The sequence below is a fragment of the Pristiophorus japonicus genome, chromosome 3, assembly GCF_044704955.1.
Source record: "Pristiophorus japonicus isolate sPriJap1 chromosome 3, sPriJap1.hap1, whole genome shotgun sequence".
Taxonomy (NCBI): Eukaryota; Metazoa; Chordata; class Chondrichthyes; family Pristiophoridae; genus Pristiophorus; species Pristiophorus japonicus.
The window spans coordinates 5,149,223-5,167,780 of record NC_091979.1 but is presented as its reverse complement, the minus strand read 5'-3'; the positions used below and the strand labels follow the sequence as shown (position 1 = coordinate 5,167,780).

The following is an 18,558-nucleotide window of genomic DNA, read 5'->3' as shown; positions in this document are numbered from 1 at the left end:
CTGGGAACTCAACATCCAGGAGTATTCAACATTCAGGAAGGATAGACAGAAAGGAAAAAGAGGTGGGGTGGCGTTGCTGGTTAAAGAAGAAATTAACGCAATAGTAAGGAAGGACATTAGTTTGGATGATGTGGAATCGGTATGGCTGGAGCTGTGGAATACCAAAGGGCAGAAAACGCTAGTGGGAGTCGTGTACAGACCACCAAACAGTAGTAGTGAGGTTGGGGACAGCATCAAACAAGAAATAAGGGATGCATGCAATAAAGGTACAGCAGTTATCATGCCGACTTTAATCTACATATTGTTTGGGCTAACCAATCTGGTAGCAATATGGTGGAGGAGGATTTCCTGGAATGTATTAGGGATGGCTTTCTAGACCAATATGTCGAGGAACCAACTAGAGGGCTGGCCATCCTAAACTGGATGATGTGTAATGAGAAAGGACTAATTAGCAATCTTATTGTGCGAGGCCCCTTGGGGAAGAGTGACCATAATATGGTAGAATTCTTTATTAAGATGGAGAGACTAGGATCCTGAATTTAAGGAAAGGTAACTTCGATGGTATGAGACGTGAATTGGCTAGACTAGACTGATGAATGATACTTAAAGGGTTGACGGTGGATAGGCAATGGCAGACATTTAAAGATCACATGGATGAACTTCAACAATTGTACATCCCTGTCTGGCGTAAAAATAAAACTGGGAAGGTAGCTCAAGGGAAATTAGGGATAGTGTTAAATCCAAGGAAGAGGCATATAAATTGGCCAGAAAAAGCAGCAAACCTGAGGACTGGGAGAAATTTAGAATTCAGAGGAGGACAAAGGGTTTAATTCGGAGGGGAGAAATAGAGTATGAGAGGAAGCTTGCTGGGAAATAAAAACTGACTGCAAAAGCTTCTATAGATATGTGAAGGGAAAAAGATCAGTGAAGACAAACGTAGATCCCTTGCAGTCAGAATCAGGTGAATTTATAATGGGGAACAAAGAAATGGCAGACCAATTGAACAAATACTTTGGTTCTGTCTTCACGAAGGAAGATACAAATAACCTTCCAGAAATACTAGGGGACCGAGGGTCTAGTGAGAAGGAGGAACTGAAGGATATCCTTATTAGTCAGGAAATTATGTTAGGGAAATTGATGGAATTGAAGGCCGATAAATCCCCAGGGCCTGATAGTCTGCATCCCAGAGTACTTAAGGAAGTGGCCCTAGAAATAGTGATGCATTGGTGATCATTTTCCAACAGTCTATTGACTCTGGATCAGTTCCTATGGACTGGAGGGTAGCTAATGTAAAACCACTTTTTAAAAAAGGAGCGAGAGAGAAAACGGGTAATTATAGACCGATTAGCCTGACATCAGTAGTGGGGAAAATGTTGGAATCAATTATTAAAGATGAAATAGCAGCGCATTTGGAAAGCAGTGATAGGATCGGTCCAAGTCAGCATGGATTTATGAAAGGGAAATCATGCTTGACAAATCTTCTAGAATTTTTTGAGGATGTAACTAGTAGAGTGGACAAGGGAGAACCAGTGGATGTGGTGTATTTGGATTTTCAAAAGGCTTTTGACAAGATCCCACACAAGAGATTAGTGTGCAAAATTAAAGCACATGGTATTGGGGGTAAGGTATTGATGTGGATAGAGAACTGGTTGGCAGACAGGAAACAGAGAGTCGGGATAAACGGGTCCTTCTCAGAATGGCAGGCAATGACTAGTGGGGTGCCGCAGGGCTCAGTGCTGGGACCCCAGCTATTTACAATATACATTAATGATTTAGATGAAGGAATTGAGTGTAATGTCTCCAAGTTTGCAGACGACACCAAGCTGGGTGGCAGTGTGAGCTGTGAGGAGGATGCTCAGAGGCTGCAGGATGACTTGGATTCCAGCCTCTGCAGTATTTTGCTTTAAGTATCAGCAAGGTGATGCTATGAATTCTTAAGCAAAGAGCCCATGAGGAAAATACATTACAAAACACAAGTTGTTGTTGAGTGTGCCCGCACACACGACCCGATGCTACACCTCTGCCAGGCTCAGTACCCCTCTCATAACCCGCCCCCCCCCATTACATAAGAACATAAGAAATAGGAGCAGGAGTCGGCCATACGGCCCCTTGAGCCTGCTCCGCCATTTAATACGATCATGGCTGATCCGATCATGGACACAGCTCCACTTCCCTGCCCGCTCCCCATAACCCCTTACTCCCTTCTCGGTTAAGAAAATGTCTTAAATTTATTCAATGACCCAGCTTCCACAACTCTCTGAGGCAGAGAATTCCACAGATTTACAACCCTCAGAGAAGAAATTCCTCCTCATCTCAGTTTTAAATGGGTGGCCCCTTATTCTAAGACCATGCCCCCTAGTTCTAGTCTCCCCCATCAGTGGAAACATCCTCTCTGCATCCACCTTGTCAAGCCCCCACATAATCTTAAACGTTTCAATAAGATCACCTCTCATTCTTCTGAATTCCAATGGAGTAGAGGCCCAACCTTCTCAACCTTTCCTCATAAGTCAACCCCCTCATCTCCGGAATCAACCGAGTGAACCTTCTCTGAACTGCCTCCAAAGCAAGTATATCCTTTCGTAAACATGGAAACCAAAACTGCACGCAGTAGTCCAGGTGTTGCCCTGGGTCGGTCCGCCTCAACCCCCCACCCCTCCCCCCCACCGCTCCTACCTTCCACGTTAACATTGAAAAACATCTCGTCGTCCGCGGACCGGCAGTTGTAGAGTCCGGAATCCTCCTTGCGCACGTTCTTGACGATCAGGCTGTGCACCCGGGACTCGTTCCGCAGCTCGTGCTTCTCGCCCTCGACCACCAGCTCCTTGTGCCGGTACCAGGCCACAGTGACGTTCTCCTTGGAGACAATGGCGGCCAGCACCGCCTTTCCGTTCTCGTTGGCCGAGATCTCTTCCGGATGTTTCTCCTTGTTGGTGAACAGCACCGGGGCTTCTGGGGGAGAGGGGCGGAGAGAGAAAATCATAGAATACAATCACAGAAATTTACAGCATGGAAGGAGGCCATTCGGCCCATCGTGTCCGTGCCGGCCGACCAAGAGCTACCCAGCCTCATCCCACTTTCCAGCTCTCGGTCCGTAGCCCTGTAGGTTACGGCACTTCAGGTGCACATCCAAGTACTGTTTAAATGTGGTGAGGGTTTCTGCCTCTACCACCCTTTCAGGCAGTGAGTTCCAGACCCCCACCACCCTCTGGGTGAAGACATTTCCCCTCAAATCCCCTCTAAACCTCCCCCAATTACTTTAAATCTATGACCCCTGGTTGTTGACCCCTCTGCTAAGGGAAACAGGTCCTTCCTATCCACTCTATCCAGGTTCCTCATAATTTTATACACCTCAATCAGGTCTCCCCTCAGCCTCCTCTGTTCCAAAGAAAACAACCCCAGCCTATCCAATCTTTCCTCATAGCTAAAATTCTCCAGTCCCGGCAACATCCTGGTAAATCTCCTCTGTACCCTCTCCAGTGCAATCACAGCTTGTGCTTATAATAGTGCTTTTCATTACGTCAGCATGTCCCAGAGCGTTTCACGGCCAATGGAGTATTTCTTGAAGTTAGGGAAACACGGCAGCCCATTCGCGCACAGCAAGATCCCATAGATAGCAACGGGTTTGGTCAAGAGGGGCGGGAGGAGGCTGGTGTGGAGCATAAATGCCTGCACAAACATGTCGGGCTGAATGGCCTGCTTCTGTCCTGAAAATTCTATGTAATGTGATAATGACCGGATAATCTGTTTCAGCGATGTTGAGCAACAGATAAATATTGGCCTCAGGGCATCAGGGATAACTCTCCTACTCTTCTTCAAAAGAGTGGCCATGGGATCTTTTGAATCCACCTGAGAGAGCAGACGGGGCCTCGGTTTAATGCCTCATCTGAAGACGGCACCTCCAACAGTGCAGCACTCCATCAGCACTGACAGGGTAGATGCAGGGAGGGTGTTTCCCCCGGGCTGGGGAGTCTAAAACCAGGGGTCACAGTCTCAGGATAAGGGGTCGGCCAATTGGGACTGAGATGAGGAAAAATTTCTTCGCTCAGAGGGTGGTGAATCTTTGGAATTTTCTGCCCCAGAGGGCTGTGGAGGCTCAGTCCTTGAGTATATTCAAGGCTGAGATCGATAGATTTTTGGATATTAAGGGAATCAAGGGAATGGGGATCGGACAGGGAAGTGGACCCGAGTCCATGATCAGATCAGCCATGATCTTATTGAATGGCGGAGCAGGATCGAGGGGCCGAATGGCCGACTCCTGCTCCTATTTCTTAAGCTTTACAAGTGTCAGCCTGGATTATGTGCTCAAGTCTCTGGAGCGGAGACTCGAACCCACAAACTACTTCAACACTGAAGAAAAAGCAAAATATTGCGGATGTTGGAACCTGAAATAAAACTGACGAAGGGTCATTGACCTGAAACGTTAACTCTGTTTCTCTCTCCACAGATGCTGCCCGACCCGCTGAGTGTTTCCAGCATTTTCTGTCAACAATAAAGCAGTTGAGTGTGTGGACTGAGGTAGGAGAGAGGGAAGGTAACAAATGTCTCGTTTCATGCAAGTAACCTGAGGAAGAAAAAGGTTGCCGTTACGTAAGAACATAAGAAATAGGAGCAGGAGTCGGCCATTCGGCCCCTCGAGCCTGCTCCGCCATTCAATAAGATCATGGCTGATCCGATCATGGACTCAGCTCCACTTCCCCGCCCGCTCCCCATAACCCTTCACTCCCTTATCGCTCAAAAATCTGTCTATCTCCGCCTTAAATATATTCAATGACCCAGCCTCCACAGCTCTCTGGGGCAGAGAATTCCACAGATTTACAACCCTCTGAGAGAAGAAATTTCTCCTCATCTCAGTTTTAAATGGGTGGCCCCTTATTCTCAGACTATGTCCCCTAGTTTTAGTTTCCCCTATGAGTGGAAACATCCTCTCTGCATCCACCTTGTCAAGCCCCCTCATTATCTTATATGTTTCAATAAGATCACCTCTCATTCTTCTGAACTCCAATGAGTAGAGACCCAACCTGCTCAACCTATCTTCATAAGTCAACCCCTCATCTCCAGAATCAATCGAGTGAACCTTCTCTGAACAGCCTCCAATGCAAGTATATCCTTCCTTAAATACAGGGACCAAAACTGTACGCAGTACTCCAGGTGTGGCCTCACCAATACCCTGTAGATTTGTAGCAGGACTTCTCTGCTTTTATACTCCATCCCCCTTGCAATAAAGGCCAACATTCCATTGGCCTTCCTGATCAATTGCTGTATCTGCATACTAACGTTTTGTGTTTCATGCACAAGGACCCCCAGGTATGCCTCAGTGAGCCGTGACCTTCAAGCTTCTGCCCAGCGCTCACCATAACCACCACTCAATGACGTGGCCTGCTCGGAGATACAGCCCCATAATAGAAACATAGAAAATAGGTGCAGGAGTAGGCCATTCGGCCCTTCGGGCCTGCATCACCATTCAATATTATTATGGCTGATCATGCAACTTCAGTAACCCATTCCTGCTTTCTTTCCATACCCTTTGATCCCTTTAGTTGTAAGGGCCACATCTAACTCCCTTTTGAATATATCTAACAAACTGGCCTTAACAACTTTCTGTGGTCGAGAATTCCACAGGTTCACCACTCTCTGAGTGAAGAAGTTTCTCCTCATCTCGGTCTTAAATGGCTTACCCCTTATCCTTAGACTGTGACCCCCGGTTCTGGACTTCCCCAACATCGGGAACATTCTTCCTGCATCTAACCTGTCTAATCCTGTCAGAATTTTATATGTTTCTATGAGATCCCCTCTCATTCTTCTAAATTCCAGTGAATATAAGCCTAGTCAATCCAGTCTTTCTTCATATGTCAATCCTGCCATCCCAGGAATCAGTCTGGTGAACCTTTGCTGCACTCCCTCTATAGCAAGAATGTCCTTCTTCAGATTAGGAGACCAAATCACATCCCCATGACATCCCAACGCACAATGCAGCTAACATAAAAGGGAACCCCAAAGTCTTCTATAGGCATATAAATAGTAAATGGGTAGTGTGGGGCCAATTACGGACCAACATGGAGACCTACACGTGGAGGCAGAGGGTATGGCTGAGGTACTAAATGAGTACTTTGCATCTGTCTTCACCAAGGAAGAAGATGCTGCCATAGACATAGTGAAGGAGGAGGTAGTTGAGATATTGGATGGGACAAAGCGTAATGAAGATGAGGTGTCATGTATTCAACCAGCATTGTAACCCATGTATAAACTGACAAGTTGTACACTGAGAACAATGACCACTAGGTGGTGAACTTTTGGGAGACACTCCTAACCTGGACCTTCAGGTACCTTCATCACTTGAGTGCTATGGAATAAATGACAGGTCACAGACTGACCTTCTCTCAAGCATGGGCCTCGTGTGCATTTATACTGTATAGTAAAGACGTATCATTGGCGACGAGAAACTGGGATTTAAACCACGCGAGCATGGCCACTAGCAGAACAGACGATAGGGACTGTGTTAAGGAATGGTTGGGACAGAGATTCAACATTGTTAAAGCAGCACACAGTTCTCCAGGCAGACAAGGGCAGTCGGGCATGCCCCAACATGTAGTCGAGTCCAGAGGGGGCGTTCGACAGAGACAATGGCAAGCTGAACAGCGATTCACGCCATTGCAAGGGACAATGCGGCCAGTAATGGGGCCATCAACACCTGTTAATAGCGCACTTAAGGACAGTCACAGGGGCAGTCAGAGACGATCGACTGGCAAGGGACTTTTTGTTTCCAACAACAGCTCATGTTGGAGGTGTGGAGGCACACACTCAGCCAGAGTTTGCAGAGATGAGCAAAATACCTGCAGACATTGCAGAAATGAACGCTGGGGGAAATCGCTGGAAGCTGAAGTTCAACGAGTTCATGTGGAGCACGTATACAGTACACCACACCACAAGGCCAGAGCGGTGCCGTATGTGATGCAGGAAAAGATAGAAGGCGAGTTGGACCGCCTGCTGAGGGAAGGCATCATCTCGCCAGTCGAATTCAGTGACTGGGCGAGCCCGATTGTGCCGGTGCTCAAGGCGGATGGGTTGGTCAGCATATGTGGTGATTACAAGGCCACCATCAATCGGGTGTCACTCCAAGACCAGTACCCGCTACCGAGAGCGGAGGACCTCTTTGTGACGCTATCCGGTGGCAAACTTTTTTCAAAATTGGACCTGACCTCAGCTTACATGACCCAGGAGCTGGCAAGTGAGTCAAAGAAGCTGACCACCATCACGACACACAAGGAGTTGTTTGAGTACAACAGATGTCCGTTCGGGATTCGCTCAGCCGCCGCGATCTTCCAACGAAATATGGAAAGCCTCCTCAAGTCGATTCCAGGGATGGTGGTTTTTCAAGACGACATCCTCATCACGGGTTACAACACTGAAGAACACCTCCACAACCTGGAGGAGGTGCTACGCAGACTGGACCGGGTAGGTCTGCGACTGAAAAAGGCGAAGTGCGTCTTCCTAGCTCCAGAGGTAGAATTCCTGGGGATGAGGATAGCAGCAGACGGGATCAGTCCTACTGCGTCCAAGACGGAAGTGATCCAGAGAGCACCCAGACCCCGTAACACGACGGAGTTGTGTTCATTCCTGAGGCTCCTAAACTATTTTGTTAACTTTCTTCCCAAATTGAGCACGCTGCTAGAGCCGCTACACGTGCTCCTACGCAAAGGTCGCGAATGGGTCTGGGGGGACAGCCAGGAAAAGGCTTTTGATAGAGCACGCAATTTGTTATGCTCCAACAATCTGTTAATGTTATATGACCCATGTAAGAAACTAGTTTTAACGTGCGATGCGTCGTCCTATGGTGTCGGTGTGTGTTGCAGCATGTCAATGCCAAGGGTCAGTTACAGCCGGTAGCTTATGCCTCCAGAAGTCTGTCCCAGGCAGCAAGGGGCTAAGGGATGGCAGAAAAGGAGGCGTTTGCATGTGTATATGCGGTAAAGAAAATGCACCAGTACCTGTTGGCAGGAAATTTGAGCTGGAGACAGATCACAAACCCCTAACGTCCCTTTTGGCCGACAACAAGGCCATAAATGCAAAAGCATCGGCCCACATACAGAGGTGGGCACTCACGTTAGCCACCTATGACTATACAATTCGCACAGCCCGGGCACCGAAAACTGCGCCAATGCACTCAGCAGGCTCCCACTAGCCACCACTGAGGGGTCTACTGCTGCTGAGATGGTCATGGCTGTTGAAGCTTTCGGAAGCAAAGGCTCACCCGTGACAGCCCGTCAGATTAAAGTCTGGACAAATAGAGACCCGCTATTGTCTCTAGTCAAGAAATGTGTCCTGAATGGGGACTGGGCAGCCACATACGGGGCATGCCCTGAGGAATGTCACAGGTGCAGGGATGAACTCTCGATTCAGGCCGATTGCCTTCTGTGGGGAAACCGCGTAGTCATGCCCCAGATGGGCAGAGAGGTGTTCATCAGAGAACTCCACAATGAGCACCCGGGCATTGTCACGATGAAGGCAATTGCCAGGTCACACGTTTGGTGGCCAGGGATAGACGCAGATCTGTAACTTTGTGTTCGCAGGTGCAACACGTGTGCTCAGCTGGGCAATGTGCCCAGGGAAGTCCCCCTTAGCCTCTGGTCCTGGCCCGCCAAGCCTTGGTCACGCATCCATGTGGACTACGCAGGTCCTTTCATGGGAAAAATATTTTTGGTTGTGATAGACACCTACTCCAAATGGATCGAGTGTGACATTTTAAATTCAAGCACATCCTCTGCCACAGTAGAAAGTCTACGGGCAATGTTCGCCGCCCACGGTCTACCGGATATCTTGGTCAGCGACAATGGCCCGTGCTTCACAAGCACTGAATTCCAGGACTTCATGGCAGGCAATGGAATTAACCATGTCAGAACGGCACCGTTCAAGCCGGCCTCAAACGGCCAGGCAGAACGAGCAGTGCAGATAATCAAACAGGGGATGCTCAGAATCCAAGGGGGTTCCCTACAAACCCGCTTATCACGCCTCCTGTTGGCCTATAGATCCCGACCACACTCGCTCACAGGGGTTCCACCCGCAGAGATACTAATGAAAAGGACGCTCAAAACCCGGTTATCCCTTATACACCCCACCATGAAAGAAATTGTTGGGAGCAGGCGCCAGTCACAATGTGACTACCATGACAGGAATGCGAGGGCGCGATGTATTGATGTAAATGACCCTGTCTTTGTCCTCAACTACGCTGCAGGGCCCAAATGGCTCGCAGGCACTGTGATTGCCAAAGAGGGAAATAGGATTCTGGTAGTTAAGCTTACCAATGGACAAATCTGCCGCAAACATGTGGATCAAACAAAAAGGAGGTTCAGCAACCCCATAGAAGAAGCAGAGGGAGAACACGATATAGAATTCACTCCACCACAGGTGACCGAACACCGGAACCAAAGGGAGGAGAGCCCAGTCACTGTGGGCAGTCCGGACAGGCCTGAGGCACCGCAAACAGCAGACATTCAGGCCAGCGCCCAACAACCGGAGCCCCAACTCAGGCGCTCTACAAGGGAGCGTAAACCACCAGAGAGACTTAACCTGTGATCCCAATAAGACTTTGGGGGGGGAGGTGATGTCATGTATTCAACCAGCATTGTAACCCATGTATAAACTGACCTAAGTTGTACACTGTGAGAACACTGACCACTAGGTGGGAGACACTCCTAACCTGGACCTTCAGGTATAAAAGGGGAAGCTCCACCCACCTTCATCACTTGGGTGCTAAGAAATAAAGGACAGGTCACAGACTGACCTTCTCTCAAGCATGGGCCTCGTGTGCATTTATACTATGTAGTAAGGACGTATCAGGAGGTACTAGAAAGGCTGGCTGTACTTAAAGTAGATAAGTCACCAGGACCAGATGGGATGCATCCTAGGATGCTGAGGGAAGTAAAGGTGGAAATTTTGCAGGTACTGGCCAAATGTTACACCCAAATACAAAAATGTTTTTTTTAAATTCATTCTCTGAATGTGGGCGTCGTTGGCAAGGCCGGCATTTAATACCCATCCCGGTTCATATATCGGCTGTTCCTTCATCGTCGCTGGGTCACAATCCTGGAACTCCCTCCCTAACAGCACTGTGGGAGCCCCTAACTAAGTTAAGCCATTCTCACTAATGATTGGTTCCACCATTTTGCCAGTTGCTGATATAAAATGAGCAATAACCTGTTATGTTATCTACGAAAATAGACGCCAAATTTCACCGTGGGAAATCAGATACTATAACCTTTGTGGAAACTGAACTATGTCGTAATAGACCTTTCCATCTATCATCATCACAGGCCGTCCCTCGGAATCGAGGAAGATTTGTTCCACTCTAAAAATGAGTCCTTAGGTGGCTGAACAGTCCAATACGGGAACCACAGTCCCTGTCACAGGTGGGACAGACAGTGGTTGAGGGAAGGGGAGGGTGGGACTGGTTTGCCGCATGCTCCTTCCGCTGCCTGCGCTTGGTTTCTGCACGCTCTCGGCGACGAGACTCGAGGTGCTCAGCGCCCTCCCGGATGCACTTCCTCCACTTAGGGCGGTCTTTGGCCAGGGACTCCCAGGTGTCAGTGGGGCTGTTGCATTTTATCAGGGAGGCTTTGAGGGTGTCCCTGTAACGTTTCCTCTGCCCACCTTTGGCTCGTTTGCCGTGAAGGAGTTCCGAGTAGAGTGCTTGCTTTGGGAGTCTCGTGTCTGGCATGCGGACAATGTGGCCCGCCCAGCGGAGCTGGTCGAGTGTGGTCAGTGCTTCGATGCTGGGGATGTTGGCCTGGTCGAGGACACTGACGTTGGTGCATCTGTCCTCCCAGGGGATTTTCAGGATCTTACGGAGACAGTGCTGGTGGTATTTCTCCAGCGATTTGAGGAATCTACTGTACATGGTCCATGTCTCTGAGCCATACAGGAGGACGGTCTAAGCACGTTGCTGGACCCATATTTAATAGAAATTGCGACACAGAAGTGGTCTTGTGTCCAGTCCAGTAGGACATCCTCCCGATTCGCTCACATGACTGTCATCGGGGTTGAAATTGCCTCCCCCTCTTTAAAGCCCATTAGCACCTGATGGTGGAGATGATAAATGAGTGGAAAGGTCTCACCAACCGGGAGGGGGGGCAGACGGCTGGGCCGACAAGTCTGAAATCGCCCCCAGGCCGGGAGCGGCGGTAACGGATTTTCGCACCACCCGTCGTGCATGCGCCAACACCCTCACCGACCAGCGGTGTCCCTCTTTCCGCCTGGCATGGTAAATTGCCCCACCGGAGTGAATCGGCTGCCGCTCGGTGCCCCCGACAGCTTGCCCCCCCCCTCGGGTACCGGGCCGCTGGCTAGGCCGAAACCCCTCCCCGGTAGCCCCGTAGGCCAGACTAAACCCCGCACGTAGCGCTGACGTCATCTCAACACCGCCCCGACCGGAAATGCAGATCAAAAGACCTGAATATCGGCGCAAGATCCGTGCCATGGCGAAGGGAAAATTTCAAGATCGGTAAGCGTGCTTACTGTTTGGACGGGGTGGGGGAGGGGGGGGGGGGGGGGGAGGGGGCAATTTCGGTCCCCGGTTATGTCTTGCCGAGCCGCACTCTTGCAAGTGATGTCGACGTCTGACCTCCAGAGCTGGGTAATCTGTCAGGTAGAGTTTTACAGGGAGTGCAGGAACAGATAGATCTGGGCGCACTGTCGCCTCTCCGTGCTGGGCGGGACTGCCGGTGAGGTGCACGGCTGCTAAACCCTTCTCTAAATCACTGCTTACATCCGAGCTGGAGTATTGTGGCCAATTCTGGTCACTGCACTTTCGGAGGGAGGCCTTGGACAGGGTGCAGAGGGGATTTACTGGAATGGTTCCAGGGATGAGGGACTTCAGTTATGCAGAGAGACTGGAGAAACTGGGGCTGTTCTTGCTATTGAGGGAGTGCAGCGAAGGTTCACCAGACTGGTTCCCGGGATGGCGGACTGACATATGAGGAGAGACTGGGTCAACTGGGCCTTTATACACTGGAGTTTAGAAGGATGAGAGGGGATCTCATAGAAACGTATAAGATTCTGACGGGACTGGACAGGTTAGATGCGGGAAGAATGTTCCCAATGTTGGGGAAGTCCAGAACCAGGGGACACAGTCTAAGGATAAGGGGTAAGACATTTAGGACCGAAATGAGGAGAAACTTCTTCACTCAGAGATTTGTTAACCTGTGGAATTCCCTGCCGCAGAGAGTTGTTGATGCCAGTTCGTTGGATATATTCAAGAGGGAGTTAGATATGGCCCTTACGGCTAAAGGGATCAAGGGGTACGGAGAGAAAGCAGGAAAGGGGTACTGAGGGAATGATCAGCCATGATCTTATTGAATGGTGGTGCAGGCTCGAAGGGCCGAATGGCCTACTCCTGCACCTATTTTCTATGTTTCTATGTTTCTATGTTCTCCTTTGAGCAGAGTTTAATCATAGAACCATAGAAGTTTGTAGCACGGAAGGAGGCCATTCGGCCCATCATGTCCGTACTGGCCGACAAAGAGCTACCCAGCCTCATCCCACTTTCCAGCTCTCGGGCCGTAGCCCTGTGGGTTACGGCACTTCAGGTGCACATCCAAGTACTGTTTAAATGTGGTGAGGGTTTCTGCCTCAACCACCCTTTCAGGCCGTGAGTTCCAGACCCCCACCACCCTCTGGGTGAAGGCATTTCCCCTCAAATCCCCTCTAAACCTCCCCCCAATTACTTTAAATCTATGCTCCCTGGTTGTTGACCGCTCTGCTAAGGGAAATAGGTCCTTCCTATCCACTCTATCCAGACCCCTCATAATTTTATACACCTCAATCAGGCCTACCCTCAGCCTCCTCTGTTCCAAGGAAAACAAACCCATCCTATCCAATCTTTCCTCATAGGTGAGATTCTCCAGTCTCGGCAACATTCTCGTAAATCTCCTCTGTACCCTCTCCAGTGCAATCACGTCCTTCCTGTAATGTGGTGACCAGAACTGCACGCAGTACTCCAGCTGTGGCCTAATAGAGGTGTTCAAAATCGTGACAGTAAATAGGAAGAAATTGTTTCCATTGTGGGAAGGGTTGGTAACCAGAGGACACAGATTGACAAAAACCAGAGGGGGAGGTGAGGAGAATGTGTTCACGCAGCGAGTTGTTGTGATCGGGAACGCGCTGCCTGAAAGGGAGGTGGGAGCAGATTCAATAGTAACTTTCAAACCGGGAATTGGATAAATAGTTGACGGGGAAAAGTTTTCTGTGCTATGGGATAAGAGCAGGGGCGGGGGTTGGGGGGTGGGGGGGTGGAACTGATTGGATCGCTCTGTCACAGAGCTGGCACAGGAACGATGGGCCGAATGGCCTCCTTCTGTGCTGTATAATTCTATGATTCTACAAGTTTCTAGTCCTGCCTTAGATATTCTCGCTGGTCACTCCCATGGTGGGTCTGTGGGTCTTACATTTAGGGGTGCTGCCTGTACAGTGGCCCACTGGAGTTCAGAGTGGTAGGTCAGGGTGGTGACAGCCATGGTACTCACCATGTGCTGGAGGAGGAGGAGCAAACGCTCTACTCGGAACTCCTTCACAGCAAACGAGCCAAAGGTGGGCAGAGGAAACGTTACAGGGACACCCTCAAAGCCTCCCTGATAAAGTGCAACATCCCCACCAATACCTGGGAGTCCCTGGCCAAAGACCAGTCCGCCCTAAGTGGAGGAAGTGCATCCGGGAGGGCGCTGAGCACCTCGAGTCTCATCGCCGAGAGCATGCAGAAACCAAGCGCAGGCAGCAGAAGGAGCGTGCGGCAAACCAGTCCCACCCTCCCCTTCCCTCAACCACTGTCTGTCCCACCTGTGACAGGGACTGTGGTTCTCGTATCAGACTGTTCAGCCACCTAAGGAAGCAAGTCTTCCTCGATTCCGAGGGACTACCTATGCTGATATGACGATGGTTGGCTGTACTGACCAGTATTTAACCTTGCGACTGCGTAAACCAGCGGCTAACAATAGGACCCTTTTGTGATCTGAACCGGAGGTCGTGTCTCTCATGTGAGCCTCCACTTGAACCTCTCTGATCTTTCCAAACTCTGAGTAAGACGTGGTCAATCAGGAGTTTCATTTCTCAGACAGCAGGTGGCGCTACAGGGCAACGGTTATGGACTCAGCTCATCCCACCAGCGAGACTGGTCTTTGCGCAATTATACAAAATAACGAATACGCCACGCGTTCCCGCATCAGTAGGTCGTCTAGTCTCGACTCAAAACAACGACCCTCTGGCATTCTAACCTTTAGAGTCTGGGGGCGTCCTGTCCCAACACCTTTCTGTTTAAGACATGACTGTGCTCACAACCAGAGAGGACGGTCCATGCTGGACAATGCCCTGCCAAGCAGTCGGGACCAAGGACTTCCCAACACGATGGGTGTGAGGTGATGGTCAAGAACTGAGAGCAGATTCACACATGGTTTATTGTGTCCCGCTGTTGGGGAAACAACTTCAATGTGCAGCTCATTTGCAACTGAATCGCCTTCCATCTAAGTGGTTTTTCAAAACCTGTGTGAGTACACTTTGCTTTAAAACTCTTAACGTTTAAATGTAACTCTTTTCCAACTCGTGTCTGTGGGTAAAATGGTTAAAATGTCATGGAATTTTACGGAACGGGAGGAGGCCATTCGGCCCATCGTGTCCGTGCCGGCCGACCAAGAGCTACCCAGCCTAATCCCACTTTCCAGCTCTCGGTCCGTAGCCCTGTAGGTTATGGCACTTCAGGTGCACATCCAAGTACTGTTTAAATGTGGCGAGGGTTTCTGCCTCTACCACCCTTTCAGGCAGTGAGTTCCAGACCCTCATCAGGGTGAAGACATTTCCCCTCAAATCCCCTCTAAACCTCCCCCCAATTACTTTAACTCTATGCCCCCTGGTTGTTGACCCCTCTGCTAAGGGAAATAGGTCCTTCTTATCCACTCTATCCAGGCCCCTCATAATTTTATACACCTCAATAAGGTCTCACCTCAGCCTCCTCTGTTCCAAAGAAAACAACCCCAGCCTATCCAATCTTTCCTCGTAACTCTCCTTTGTACCTTCTCTCGTGCAATCACATCTTTACTGTGATCTGGGGACCCAAACTCTTTATCTCTCTTTCTTCTGTCTGTCTGCTTCTCCCTCTCTTCTATCTGTCTGCCTCTCTCTCGCTCTCTCTCTGTCTCTCTCTCTCCCTCTCTTCTGTGTCTGCCTCTCTCTCTCTTCTATCTGTCTGCCGCTCTCTCTCTCTCTCTCTCTTCTATCTGTCTGCTTCTCTCTCTCTCTCTCTCTCGTCTGTCTGCCTCTCTCTTTCTTCGATCTGTCTGCCTCTCTCTCTCTCTCTCTTCTATCTGTCTGCCTCTGCCTCTCTCTGTCTGCCTCTCTGTATATTTTTCTCTCTCTCTCTCTTTTTCTCTCGCTCTCTCGCTCTCTTTTTCTTTCTCTCTCTCCCTTTCTTTCTCTGTCTCTGTCTGTCTCTCTCTGTCACTCTCTTTCTTTCTCTGTCTCCCTGTCTCTATCTGTCTGTCTGTCTCTATCTCCCTGTCTCTATCTGTCTCCCTGTCTCTGTCTCCCTGTCTCTATCTGTCTCCCTGTCTCTACCTGTCTGTCTGTCTCTGTCTCTCTCCCACAATCTTTGCTAGCTCTCGGGGAATGCGGTGGGGGTTAAGGTCTGGTGGGGTAAGATATTAAAATCTAAACCAATGTCACCTGTTGTTTATGATCAAAATACCAGCAGTCCAACCCCTCTCTGACCCCATCTAAATTGGTCTGTGGGGATTAGGTAACAGTGAGACAGGGTTACCATGTAAATAGTTCCAGTGTTGGGGCCTGAGTGAGAGTGAGCAAAGGCCTCTGCGGCAGCAGTAAAGGACTCCCTGGGACAGTTTGGACAGGCCTAAGGCAGGCAACCCCTGGGGACCCGGTCAGGCCACTTACAGGACCCCACAGCACGCCGCGTCCAGATAAACGCAGGCACGGTCTGGGGGACCGGTGCGTGAGAAGTGACCCGGCCAAAACGATCTATCCCCGCTCATCCCCAGTCCCATCAGATATCGCTCCAGTTCCTTTCTAAAATCACCAAGTCTGATCGCCTGTTCTCCAGCGATCTGTGAGAAATAAATATAACCCAGCGGCCAATCACCGAGGCCCATTGTACATGAGCAGCGGCCAATCACCGAGGCCCATTGTACATGAGCAGAGGCCAATCAGGAGGCCCAGGGTTCACAAGCAGCAGCCAATCACTGAAGTGCAAGCGTTGACCTATTCCGGGGACCCCGTGCATTGTCAGCAGATGCAGAGTTTCCTGCTTACCAATGGGATGGACTGACACCGGTTGCCAGGGGAAAAGCTAGGATAGAATGTTTTTTAGTGATGTTGATTGAGGGATAAATATTGGCCAGGCCACCGGGATAACTCCCCTGCTCTACGAAATAGTGGCCATGGGATCTTTTACATCTACCTGAGAGAGCAGGCGGGGCCTCGGTTTAACGTCTCATCCGAAAGACGGCATCTCCGACAGTGCGGCGCTCCCTCAGTACTGTCCCTCTGACAGTGCGGTGCTCCCTCAGTACTGTCCCTCTGACAGTGCGGTGCTCCCTCAGTACTGCCCCTCCGACAGTGCAGTACTCCCTCAGTACTGTCCCTCTGACAGTGCAGTATTCCCTCAGTACTGTCCCTCTGACAGTGCAGTATTCCCTCAGTACTGTCCCTCTGACAGTGCGGTGCTCCCTCAGTACTGCCCCTCCGACAGTGCAGCACTCCCTCAGTACTGCCCCTCCGACAGTGCAGCACTCCCTCAGTACTGCCCCTCCGACAGTGCGGCACTCCCTCAGTACTGCCCCTCCGACAGTGCGGCACTCCCTCAGTACTGCCCCTCCGACAGTGCGGCACTCCCTCAGTACTGCCCCTCCGACAGTGCGGCACTCCCTCAGTACTGACCCTCCGACAGTGCGGCGCTCCCTCAGTACTGACCCTCCGACAGTGCGGCACTCCCTCAGTACTGACCCTCCGACAGTGTGGCACTCCCTCAGTACTGCCCCTCCGACAGTGTGGCACTCCCTCAGTACTGCCCCTCCGACAGTGCGGCACTCCCTCAGTACTGACCCTCCGACAGTGCGGCACTCCCTCAGTACTGACCCTCTGACAGTGCGGTGCTCCCTCAGTACTGCCCCTCCGACAGTGCGGCACTCCCTCAGTACTGACCCTCCGACAGTGCGGCGCTCCCTCAGTACTGACCCTCCGACAGTGCGGCACTCCCTCAGTACTGACCCTCCGACAGTGTGGCACTCCCTCAGTACTGCCCCTCCGACAGTGTGGCACTCCCTCAGTACTGCCCCTCCGACAGTGCGGCACTCCCTCAGTACTGACCCTCCGACAGTGCGGCACTCCCTCAGTACTGACCCTCTGACAGTGCGGTGCTCCCTCAGTACTGCCCCTCTGACAGTGCAGCACTCCCTCAGTACTGCGCTGGGAGCGTCAGTCTGGATTATGTGCTCGGTTGGGACTTGGAGTGGGACTTGATTCACAGATGCGAGATGCTGCCCACTGAGCTACGGCCGACATCAGCAAAAATAACCAGTGACTGCCCGCCATGACCTTCCCCCCCAAAACAGATTATCTGGTCATTATCACATTGCTGTGTGTGGGAGCTTGCTGTGCGCAAATTAGCTGCCGTGTTTCCCACATTACAACAGTGACTACACTCCGAAAGTACTTCATTGGCTGCAAAGCGCTTTGGGACGTCCTGAGGTGGTGAAAGTCGCTATATAAATGTTATTTCCCGCAGCACTCTCTCCTTGTAGGGCAGCCTGTGAATAGGCCCCTCAGTCGATGCGGGATTGATCGGAAGTGTCGTTGTTGCCCCCCGCTGCCCCCGGTGTGCTGGGCCATGCGGGGCACGGGAGTACCAGGCTCACTCCCGGGGCCTGACCTGCCCGAGCCGATCCCTGCCCAGGCTGCAGTCGGGAGGAGAGCAGGAGTTACAGTTTGAGCTCTGGGCTAGAGTGGGCAAAATGAAAGACTTGCACTTATATAGCGCCTTTCACAACCACCGGACATCCCAAAGCGTTTTACAAGCCAATGAAGTACTTTTGAAGCATAGTCACTGTTGTAATGTGGGAAACGTGGCAGCCAATTTTTGCACAGCAAGCTCCCACAAACAGCAATGTGATAATGACCCAGATAATCTATTTTTTTTATGTTGATTGAGGGATAAATATTGGCCCCAGGACACTGGGGAGAACTCCCCTGCTCTTCTTCGAAATAGTGCCGTGGGATCGTTGGTGTCCACCTGAGAGAGCAGACAGGGCCTCAGTTTGACGTCTTATCCGAAAGACAGCACCTCCGACAGTGCAGCACTCCCTCAGCACTGCACTGGGAGTGACAGCCTGGATTTTTTGTGCTCAAGTCCCAGGAGTGGGAGTTGAACCCACAACCTACTGACCCTGAGGTGAGTGTGCTACCCACTGAGCCACTGCTGACACCGGGGGCATGTCTGCCGATGTCAGCTGAGGGCAGGATCGGAACCGCGAGGCCCCCCCCCCCCCCGCCCGAGGTCAAACAACGGGC

At 50.8% G+C, this 18,558-nt stretch overlaps 1 protein-coding gene across 4 annotated transcripts in view; it reads right to left on the bottom strand.

Annotated features, from left to right (window-relative positions):
- obsl1a (obscurin like cytoskeletal adaptor 1a) overlaps positions 1-18,558 on the bottom strand; it is a 192,428-nt gene that overhangs the window by 56,210 nt on the left and 117,660 nt on the right. For all 4 annotated transcript variants that reach the window (XM_070875141.1, XM_070875142.1, XM_070875143.1 and 1 more), the window contains one exon: positions 2,674-2,949. In XM_070875141.1, coding sequence (XP_070731242.1) covers positions 2,674-2,949 — 276 coding nt within the window. The remainder of the gene's footprint in view (positions 1-2,673; positions 2,950-18,558) is intronic.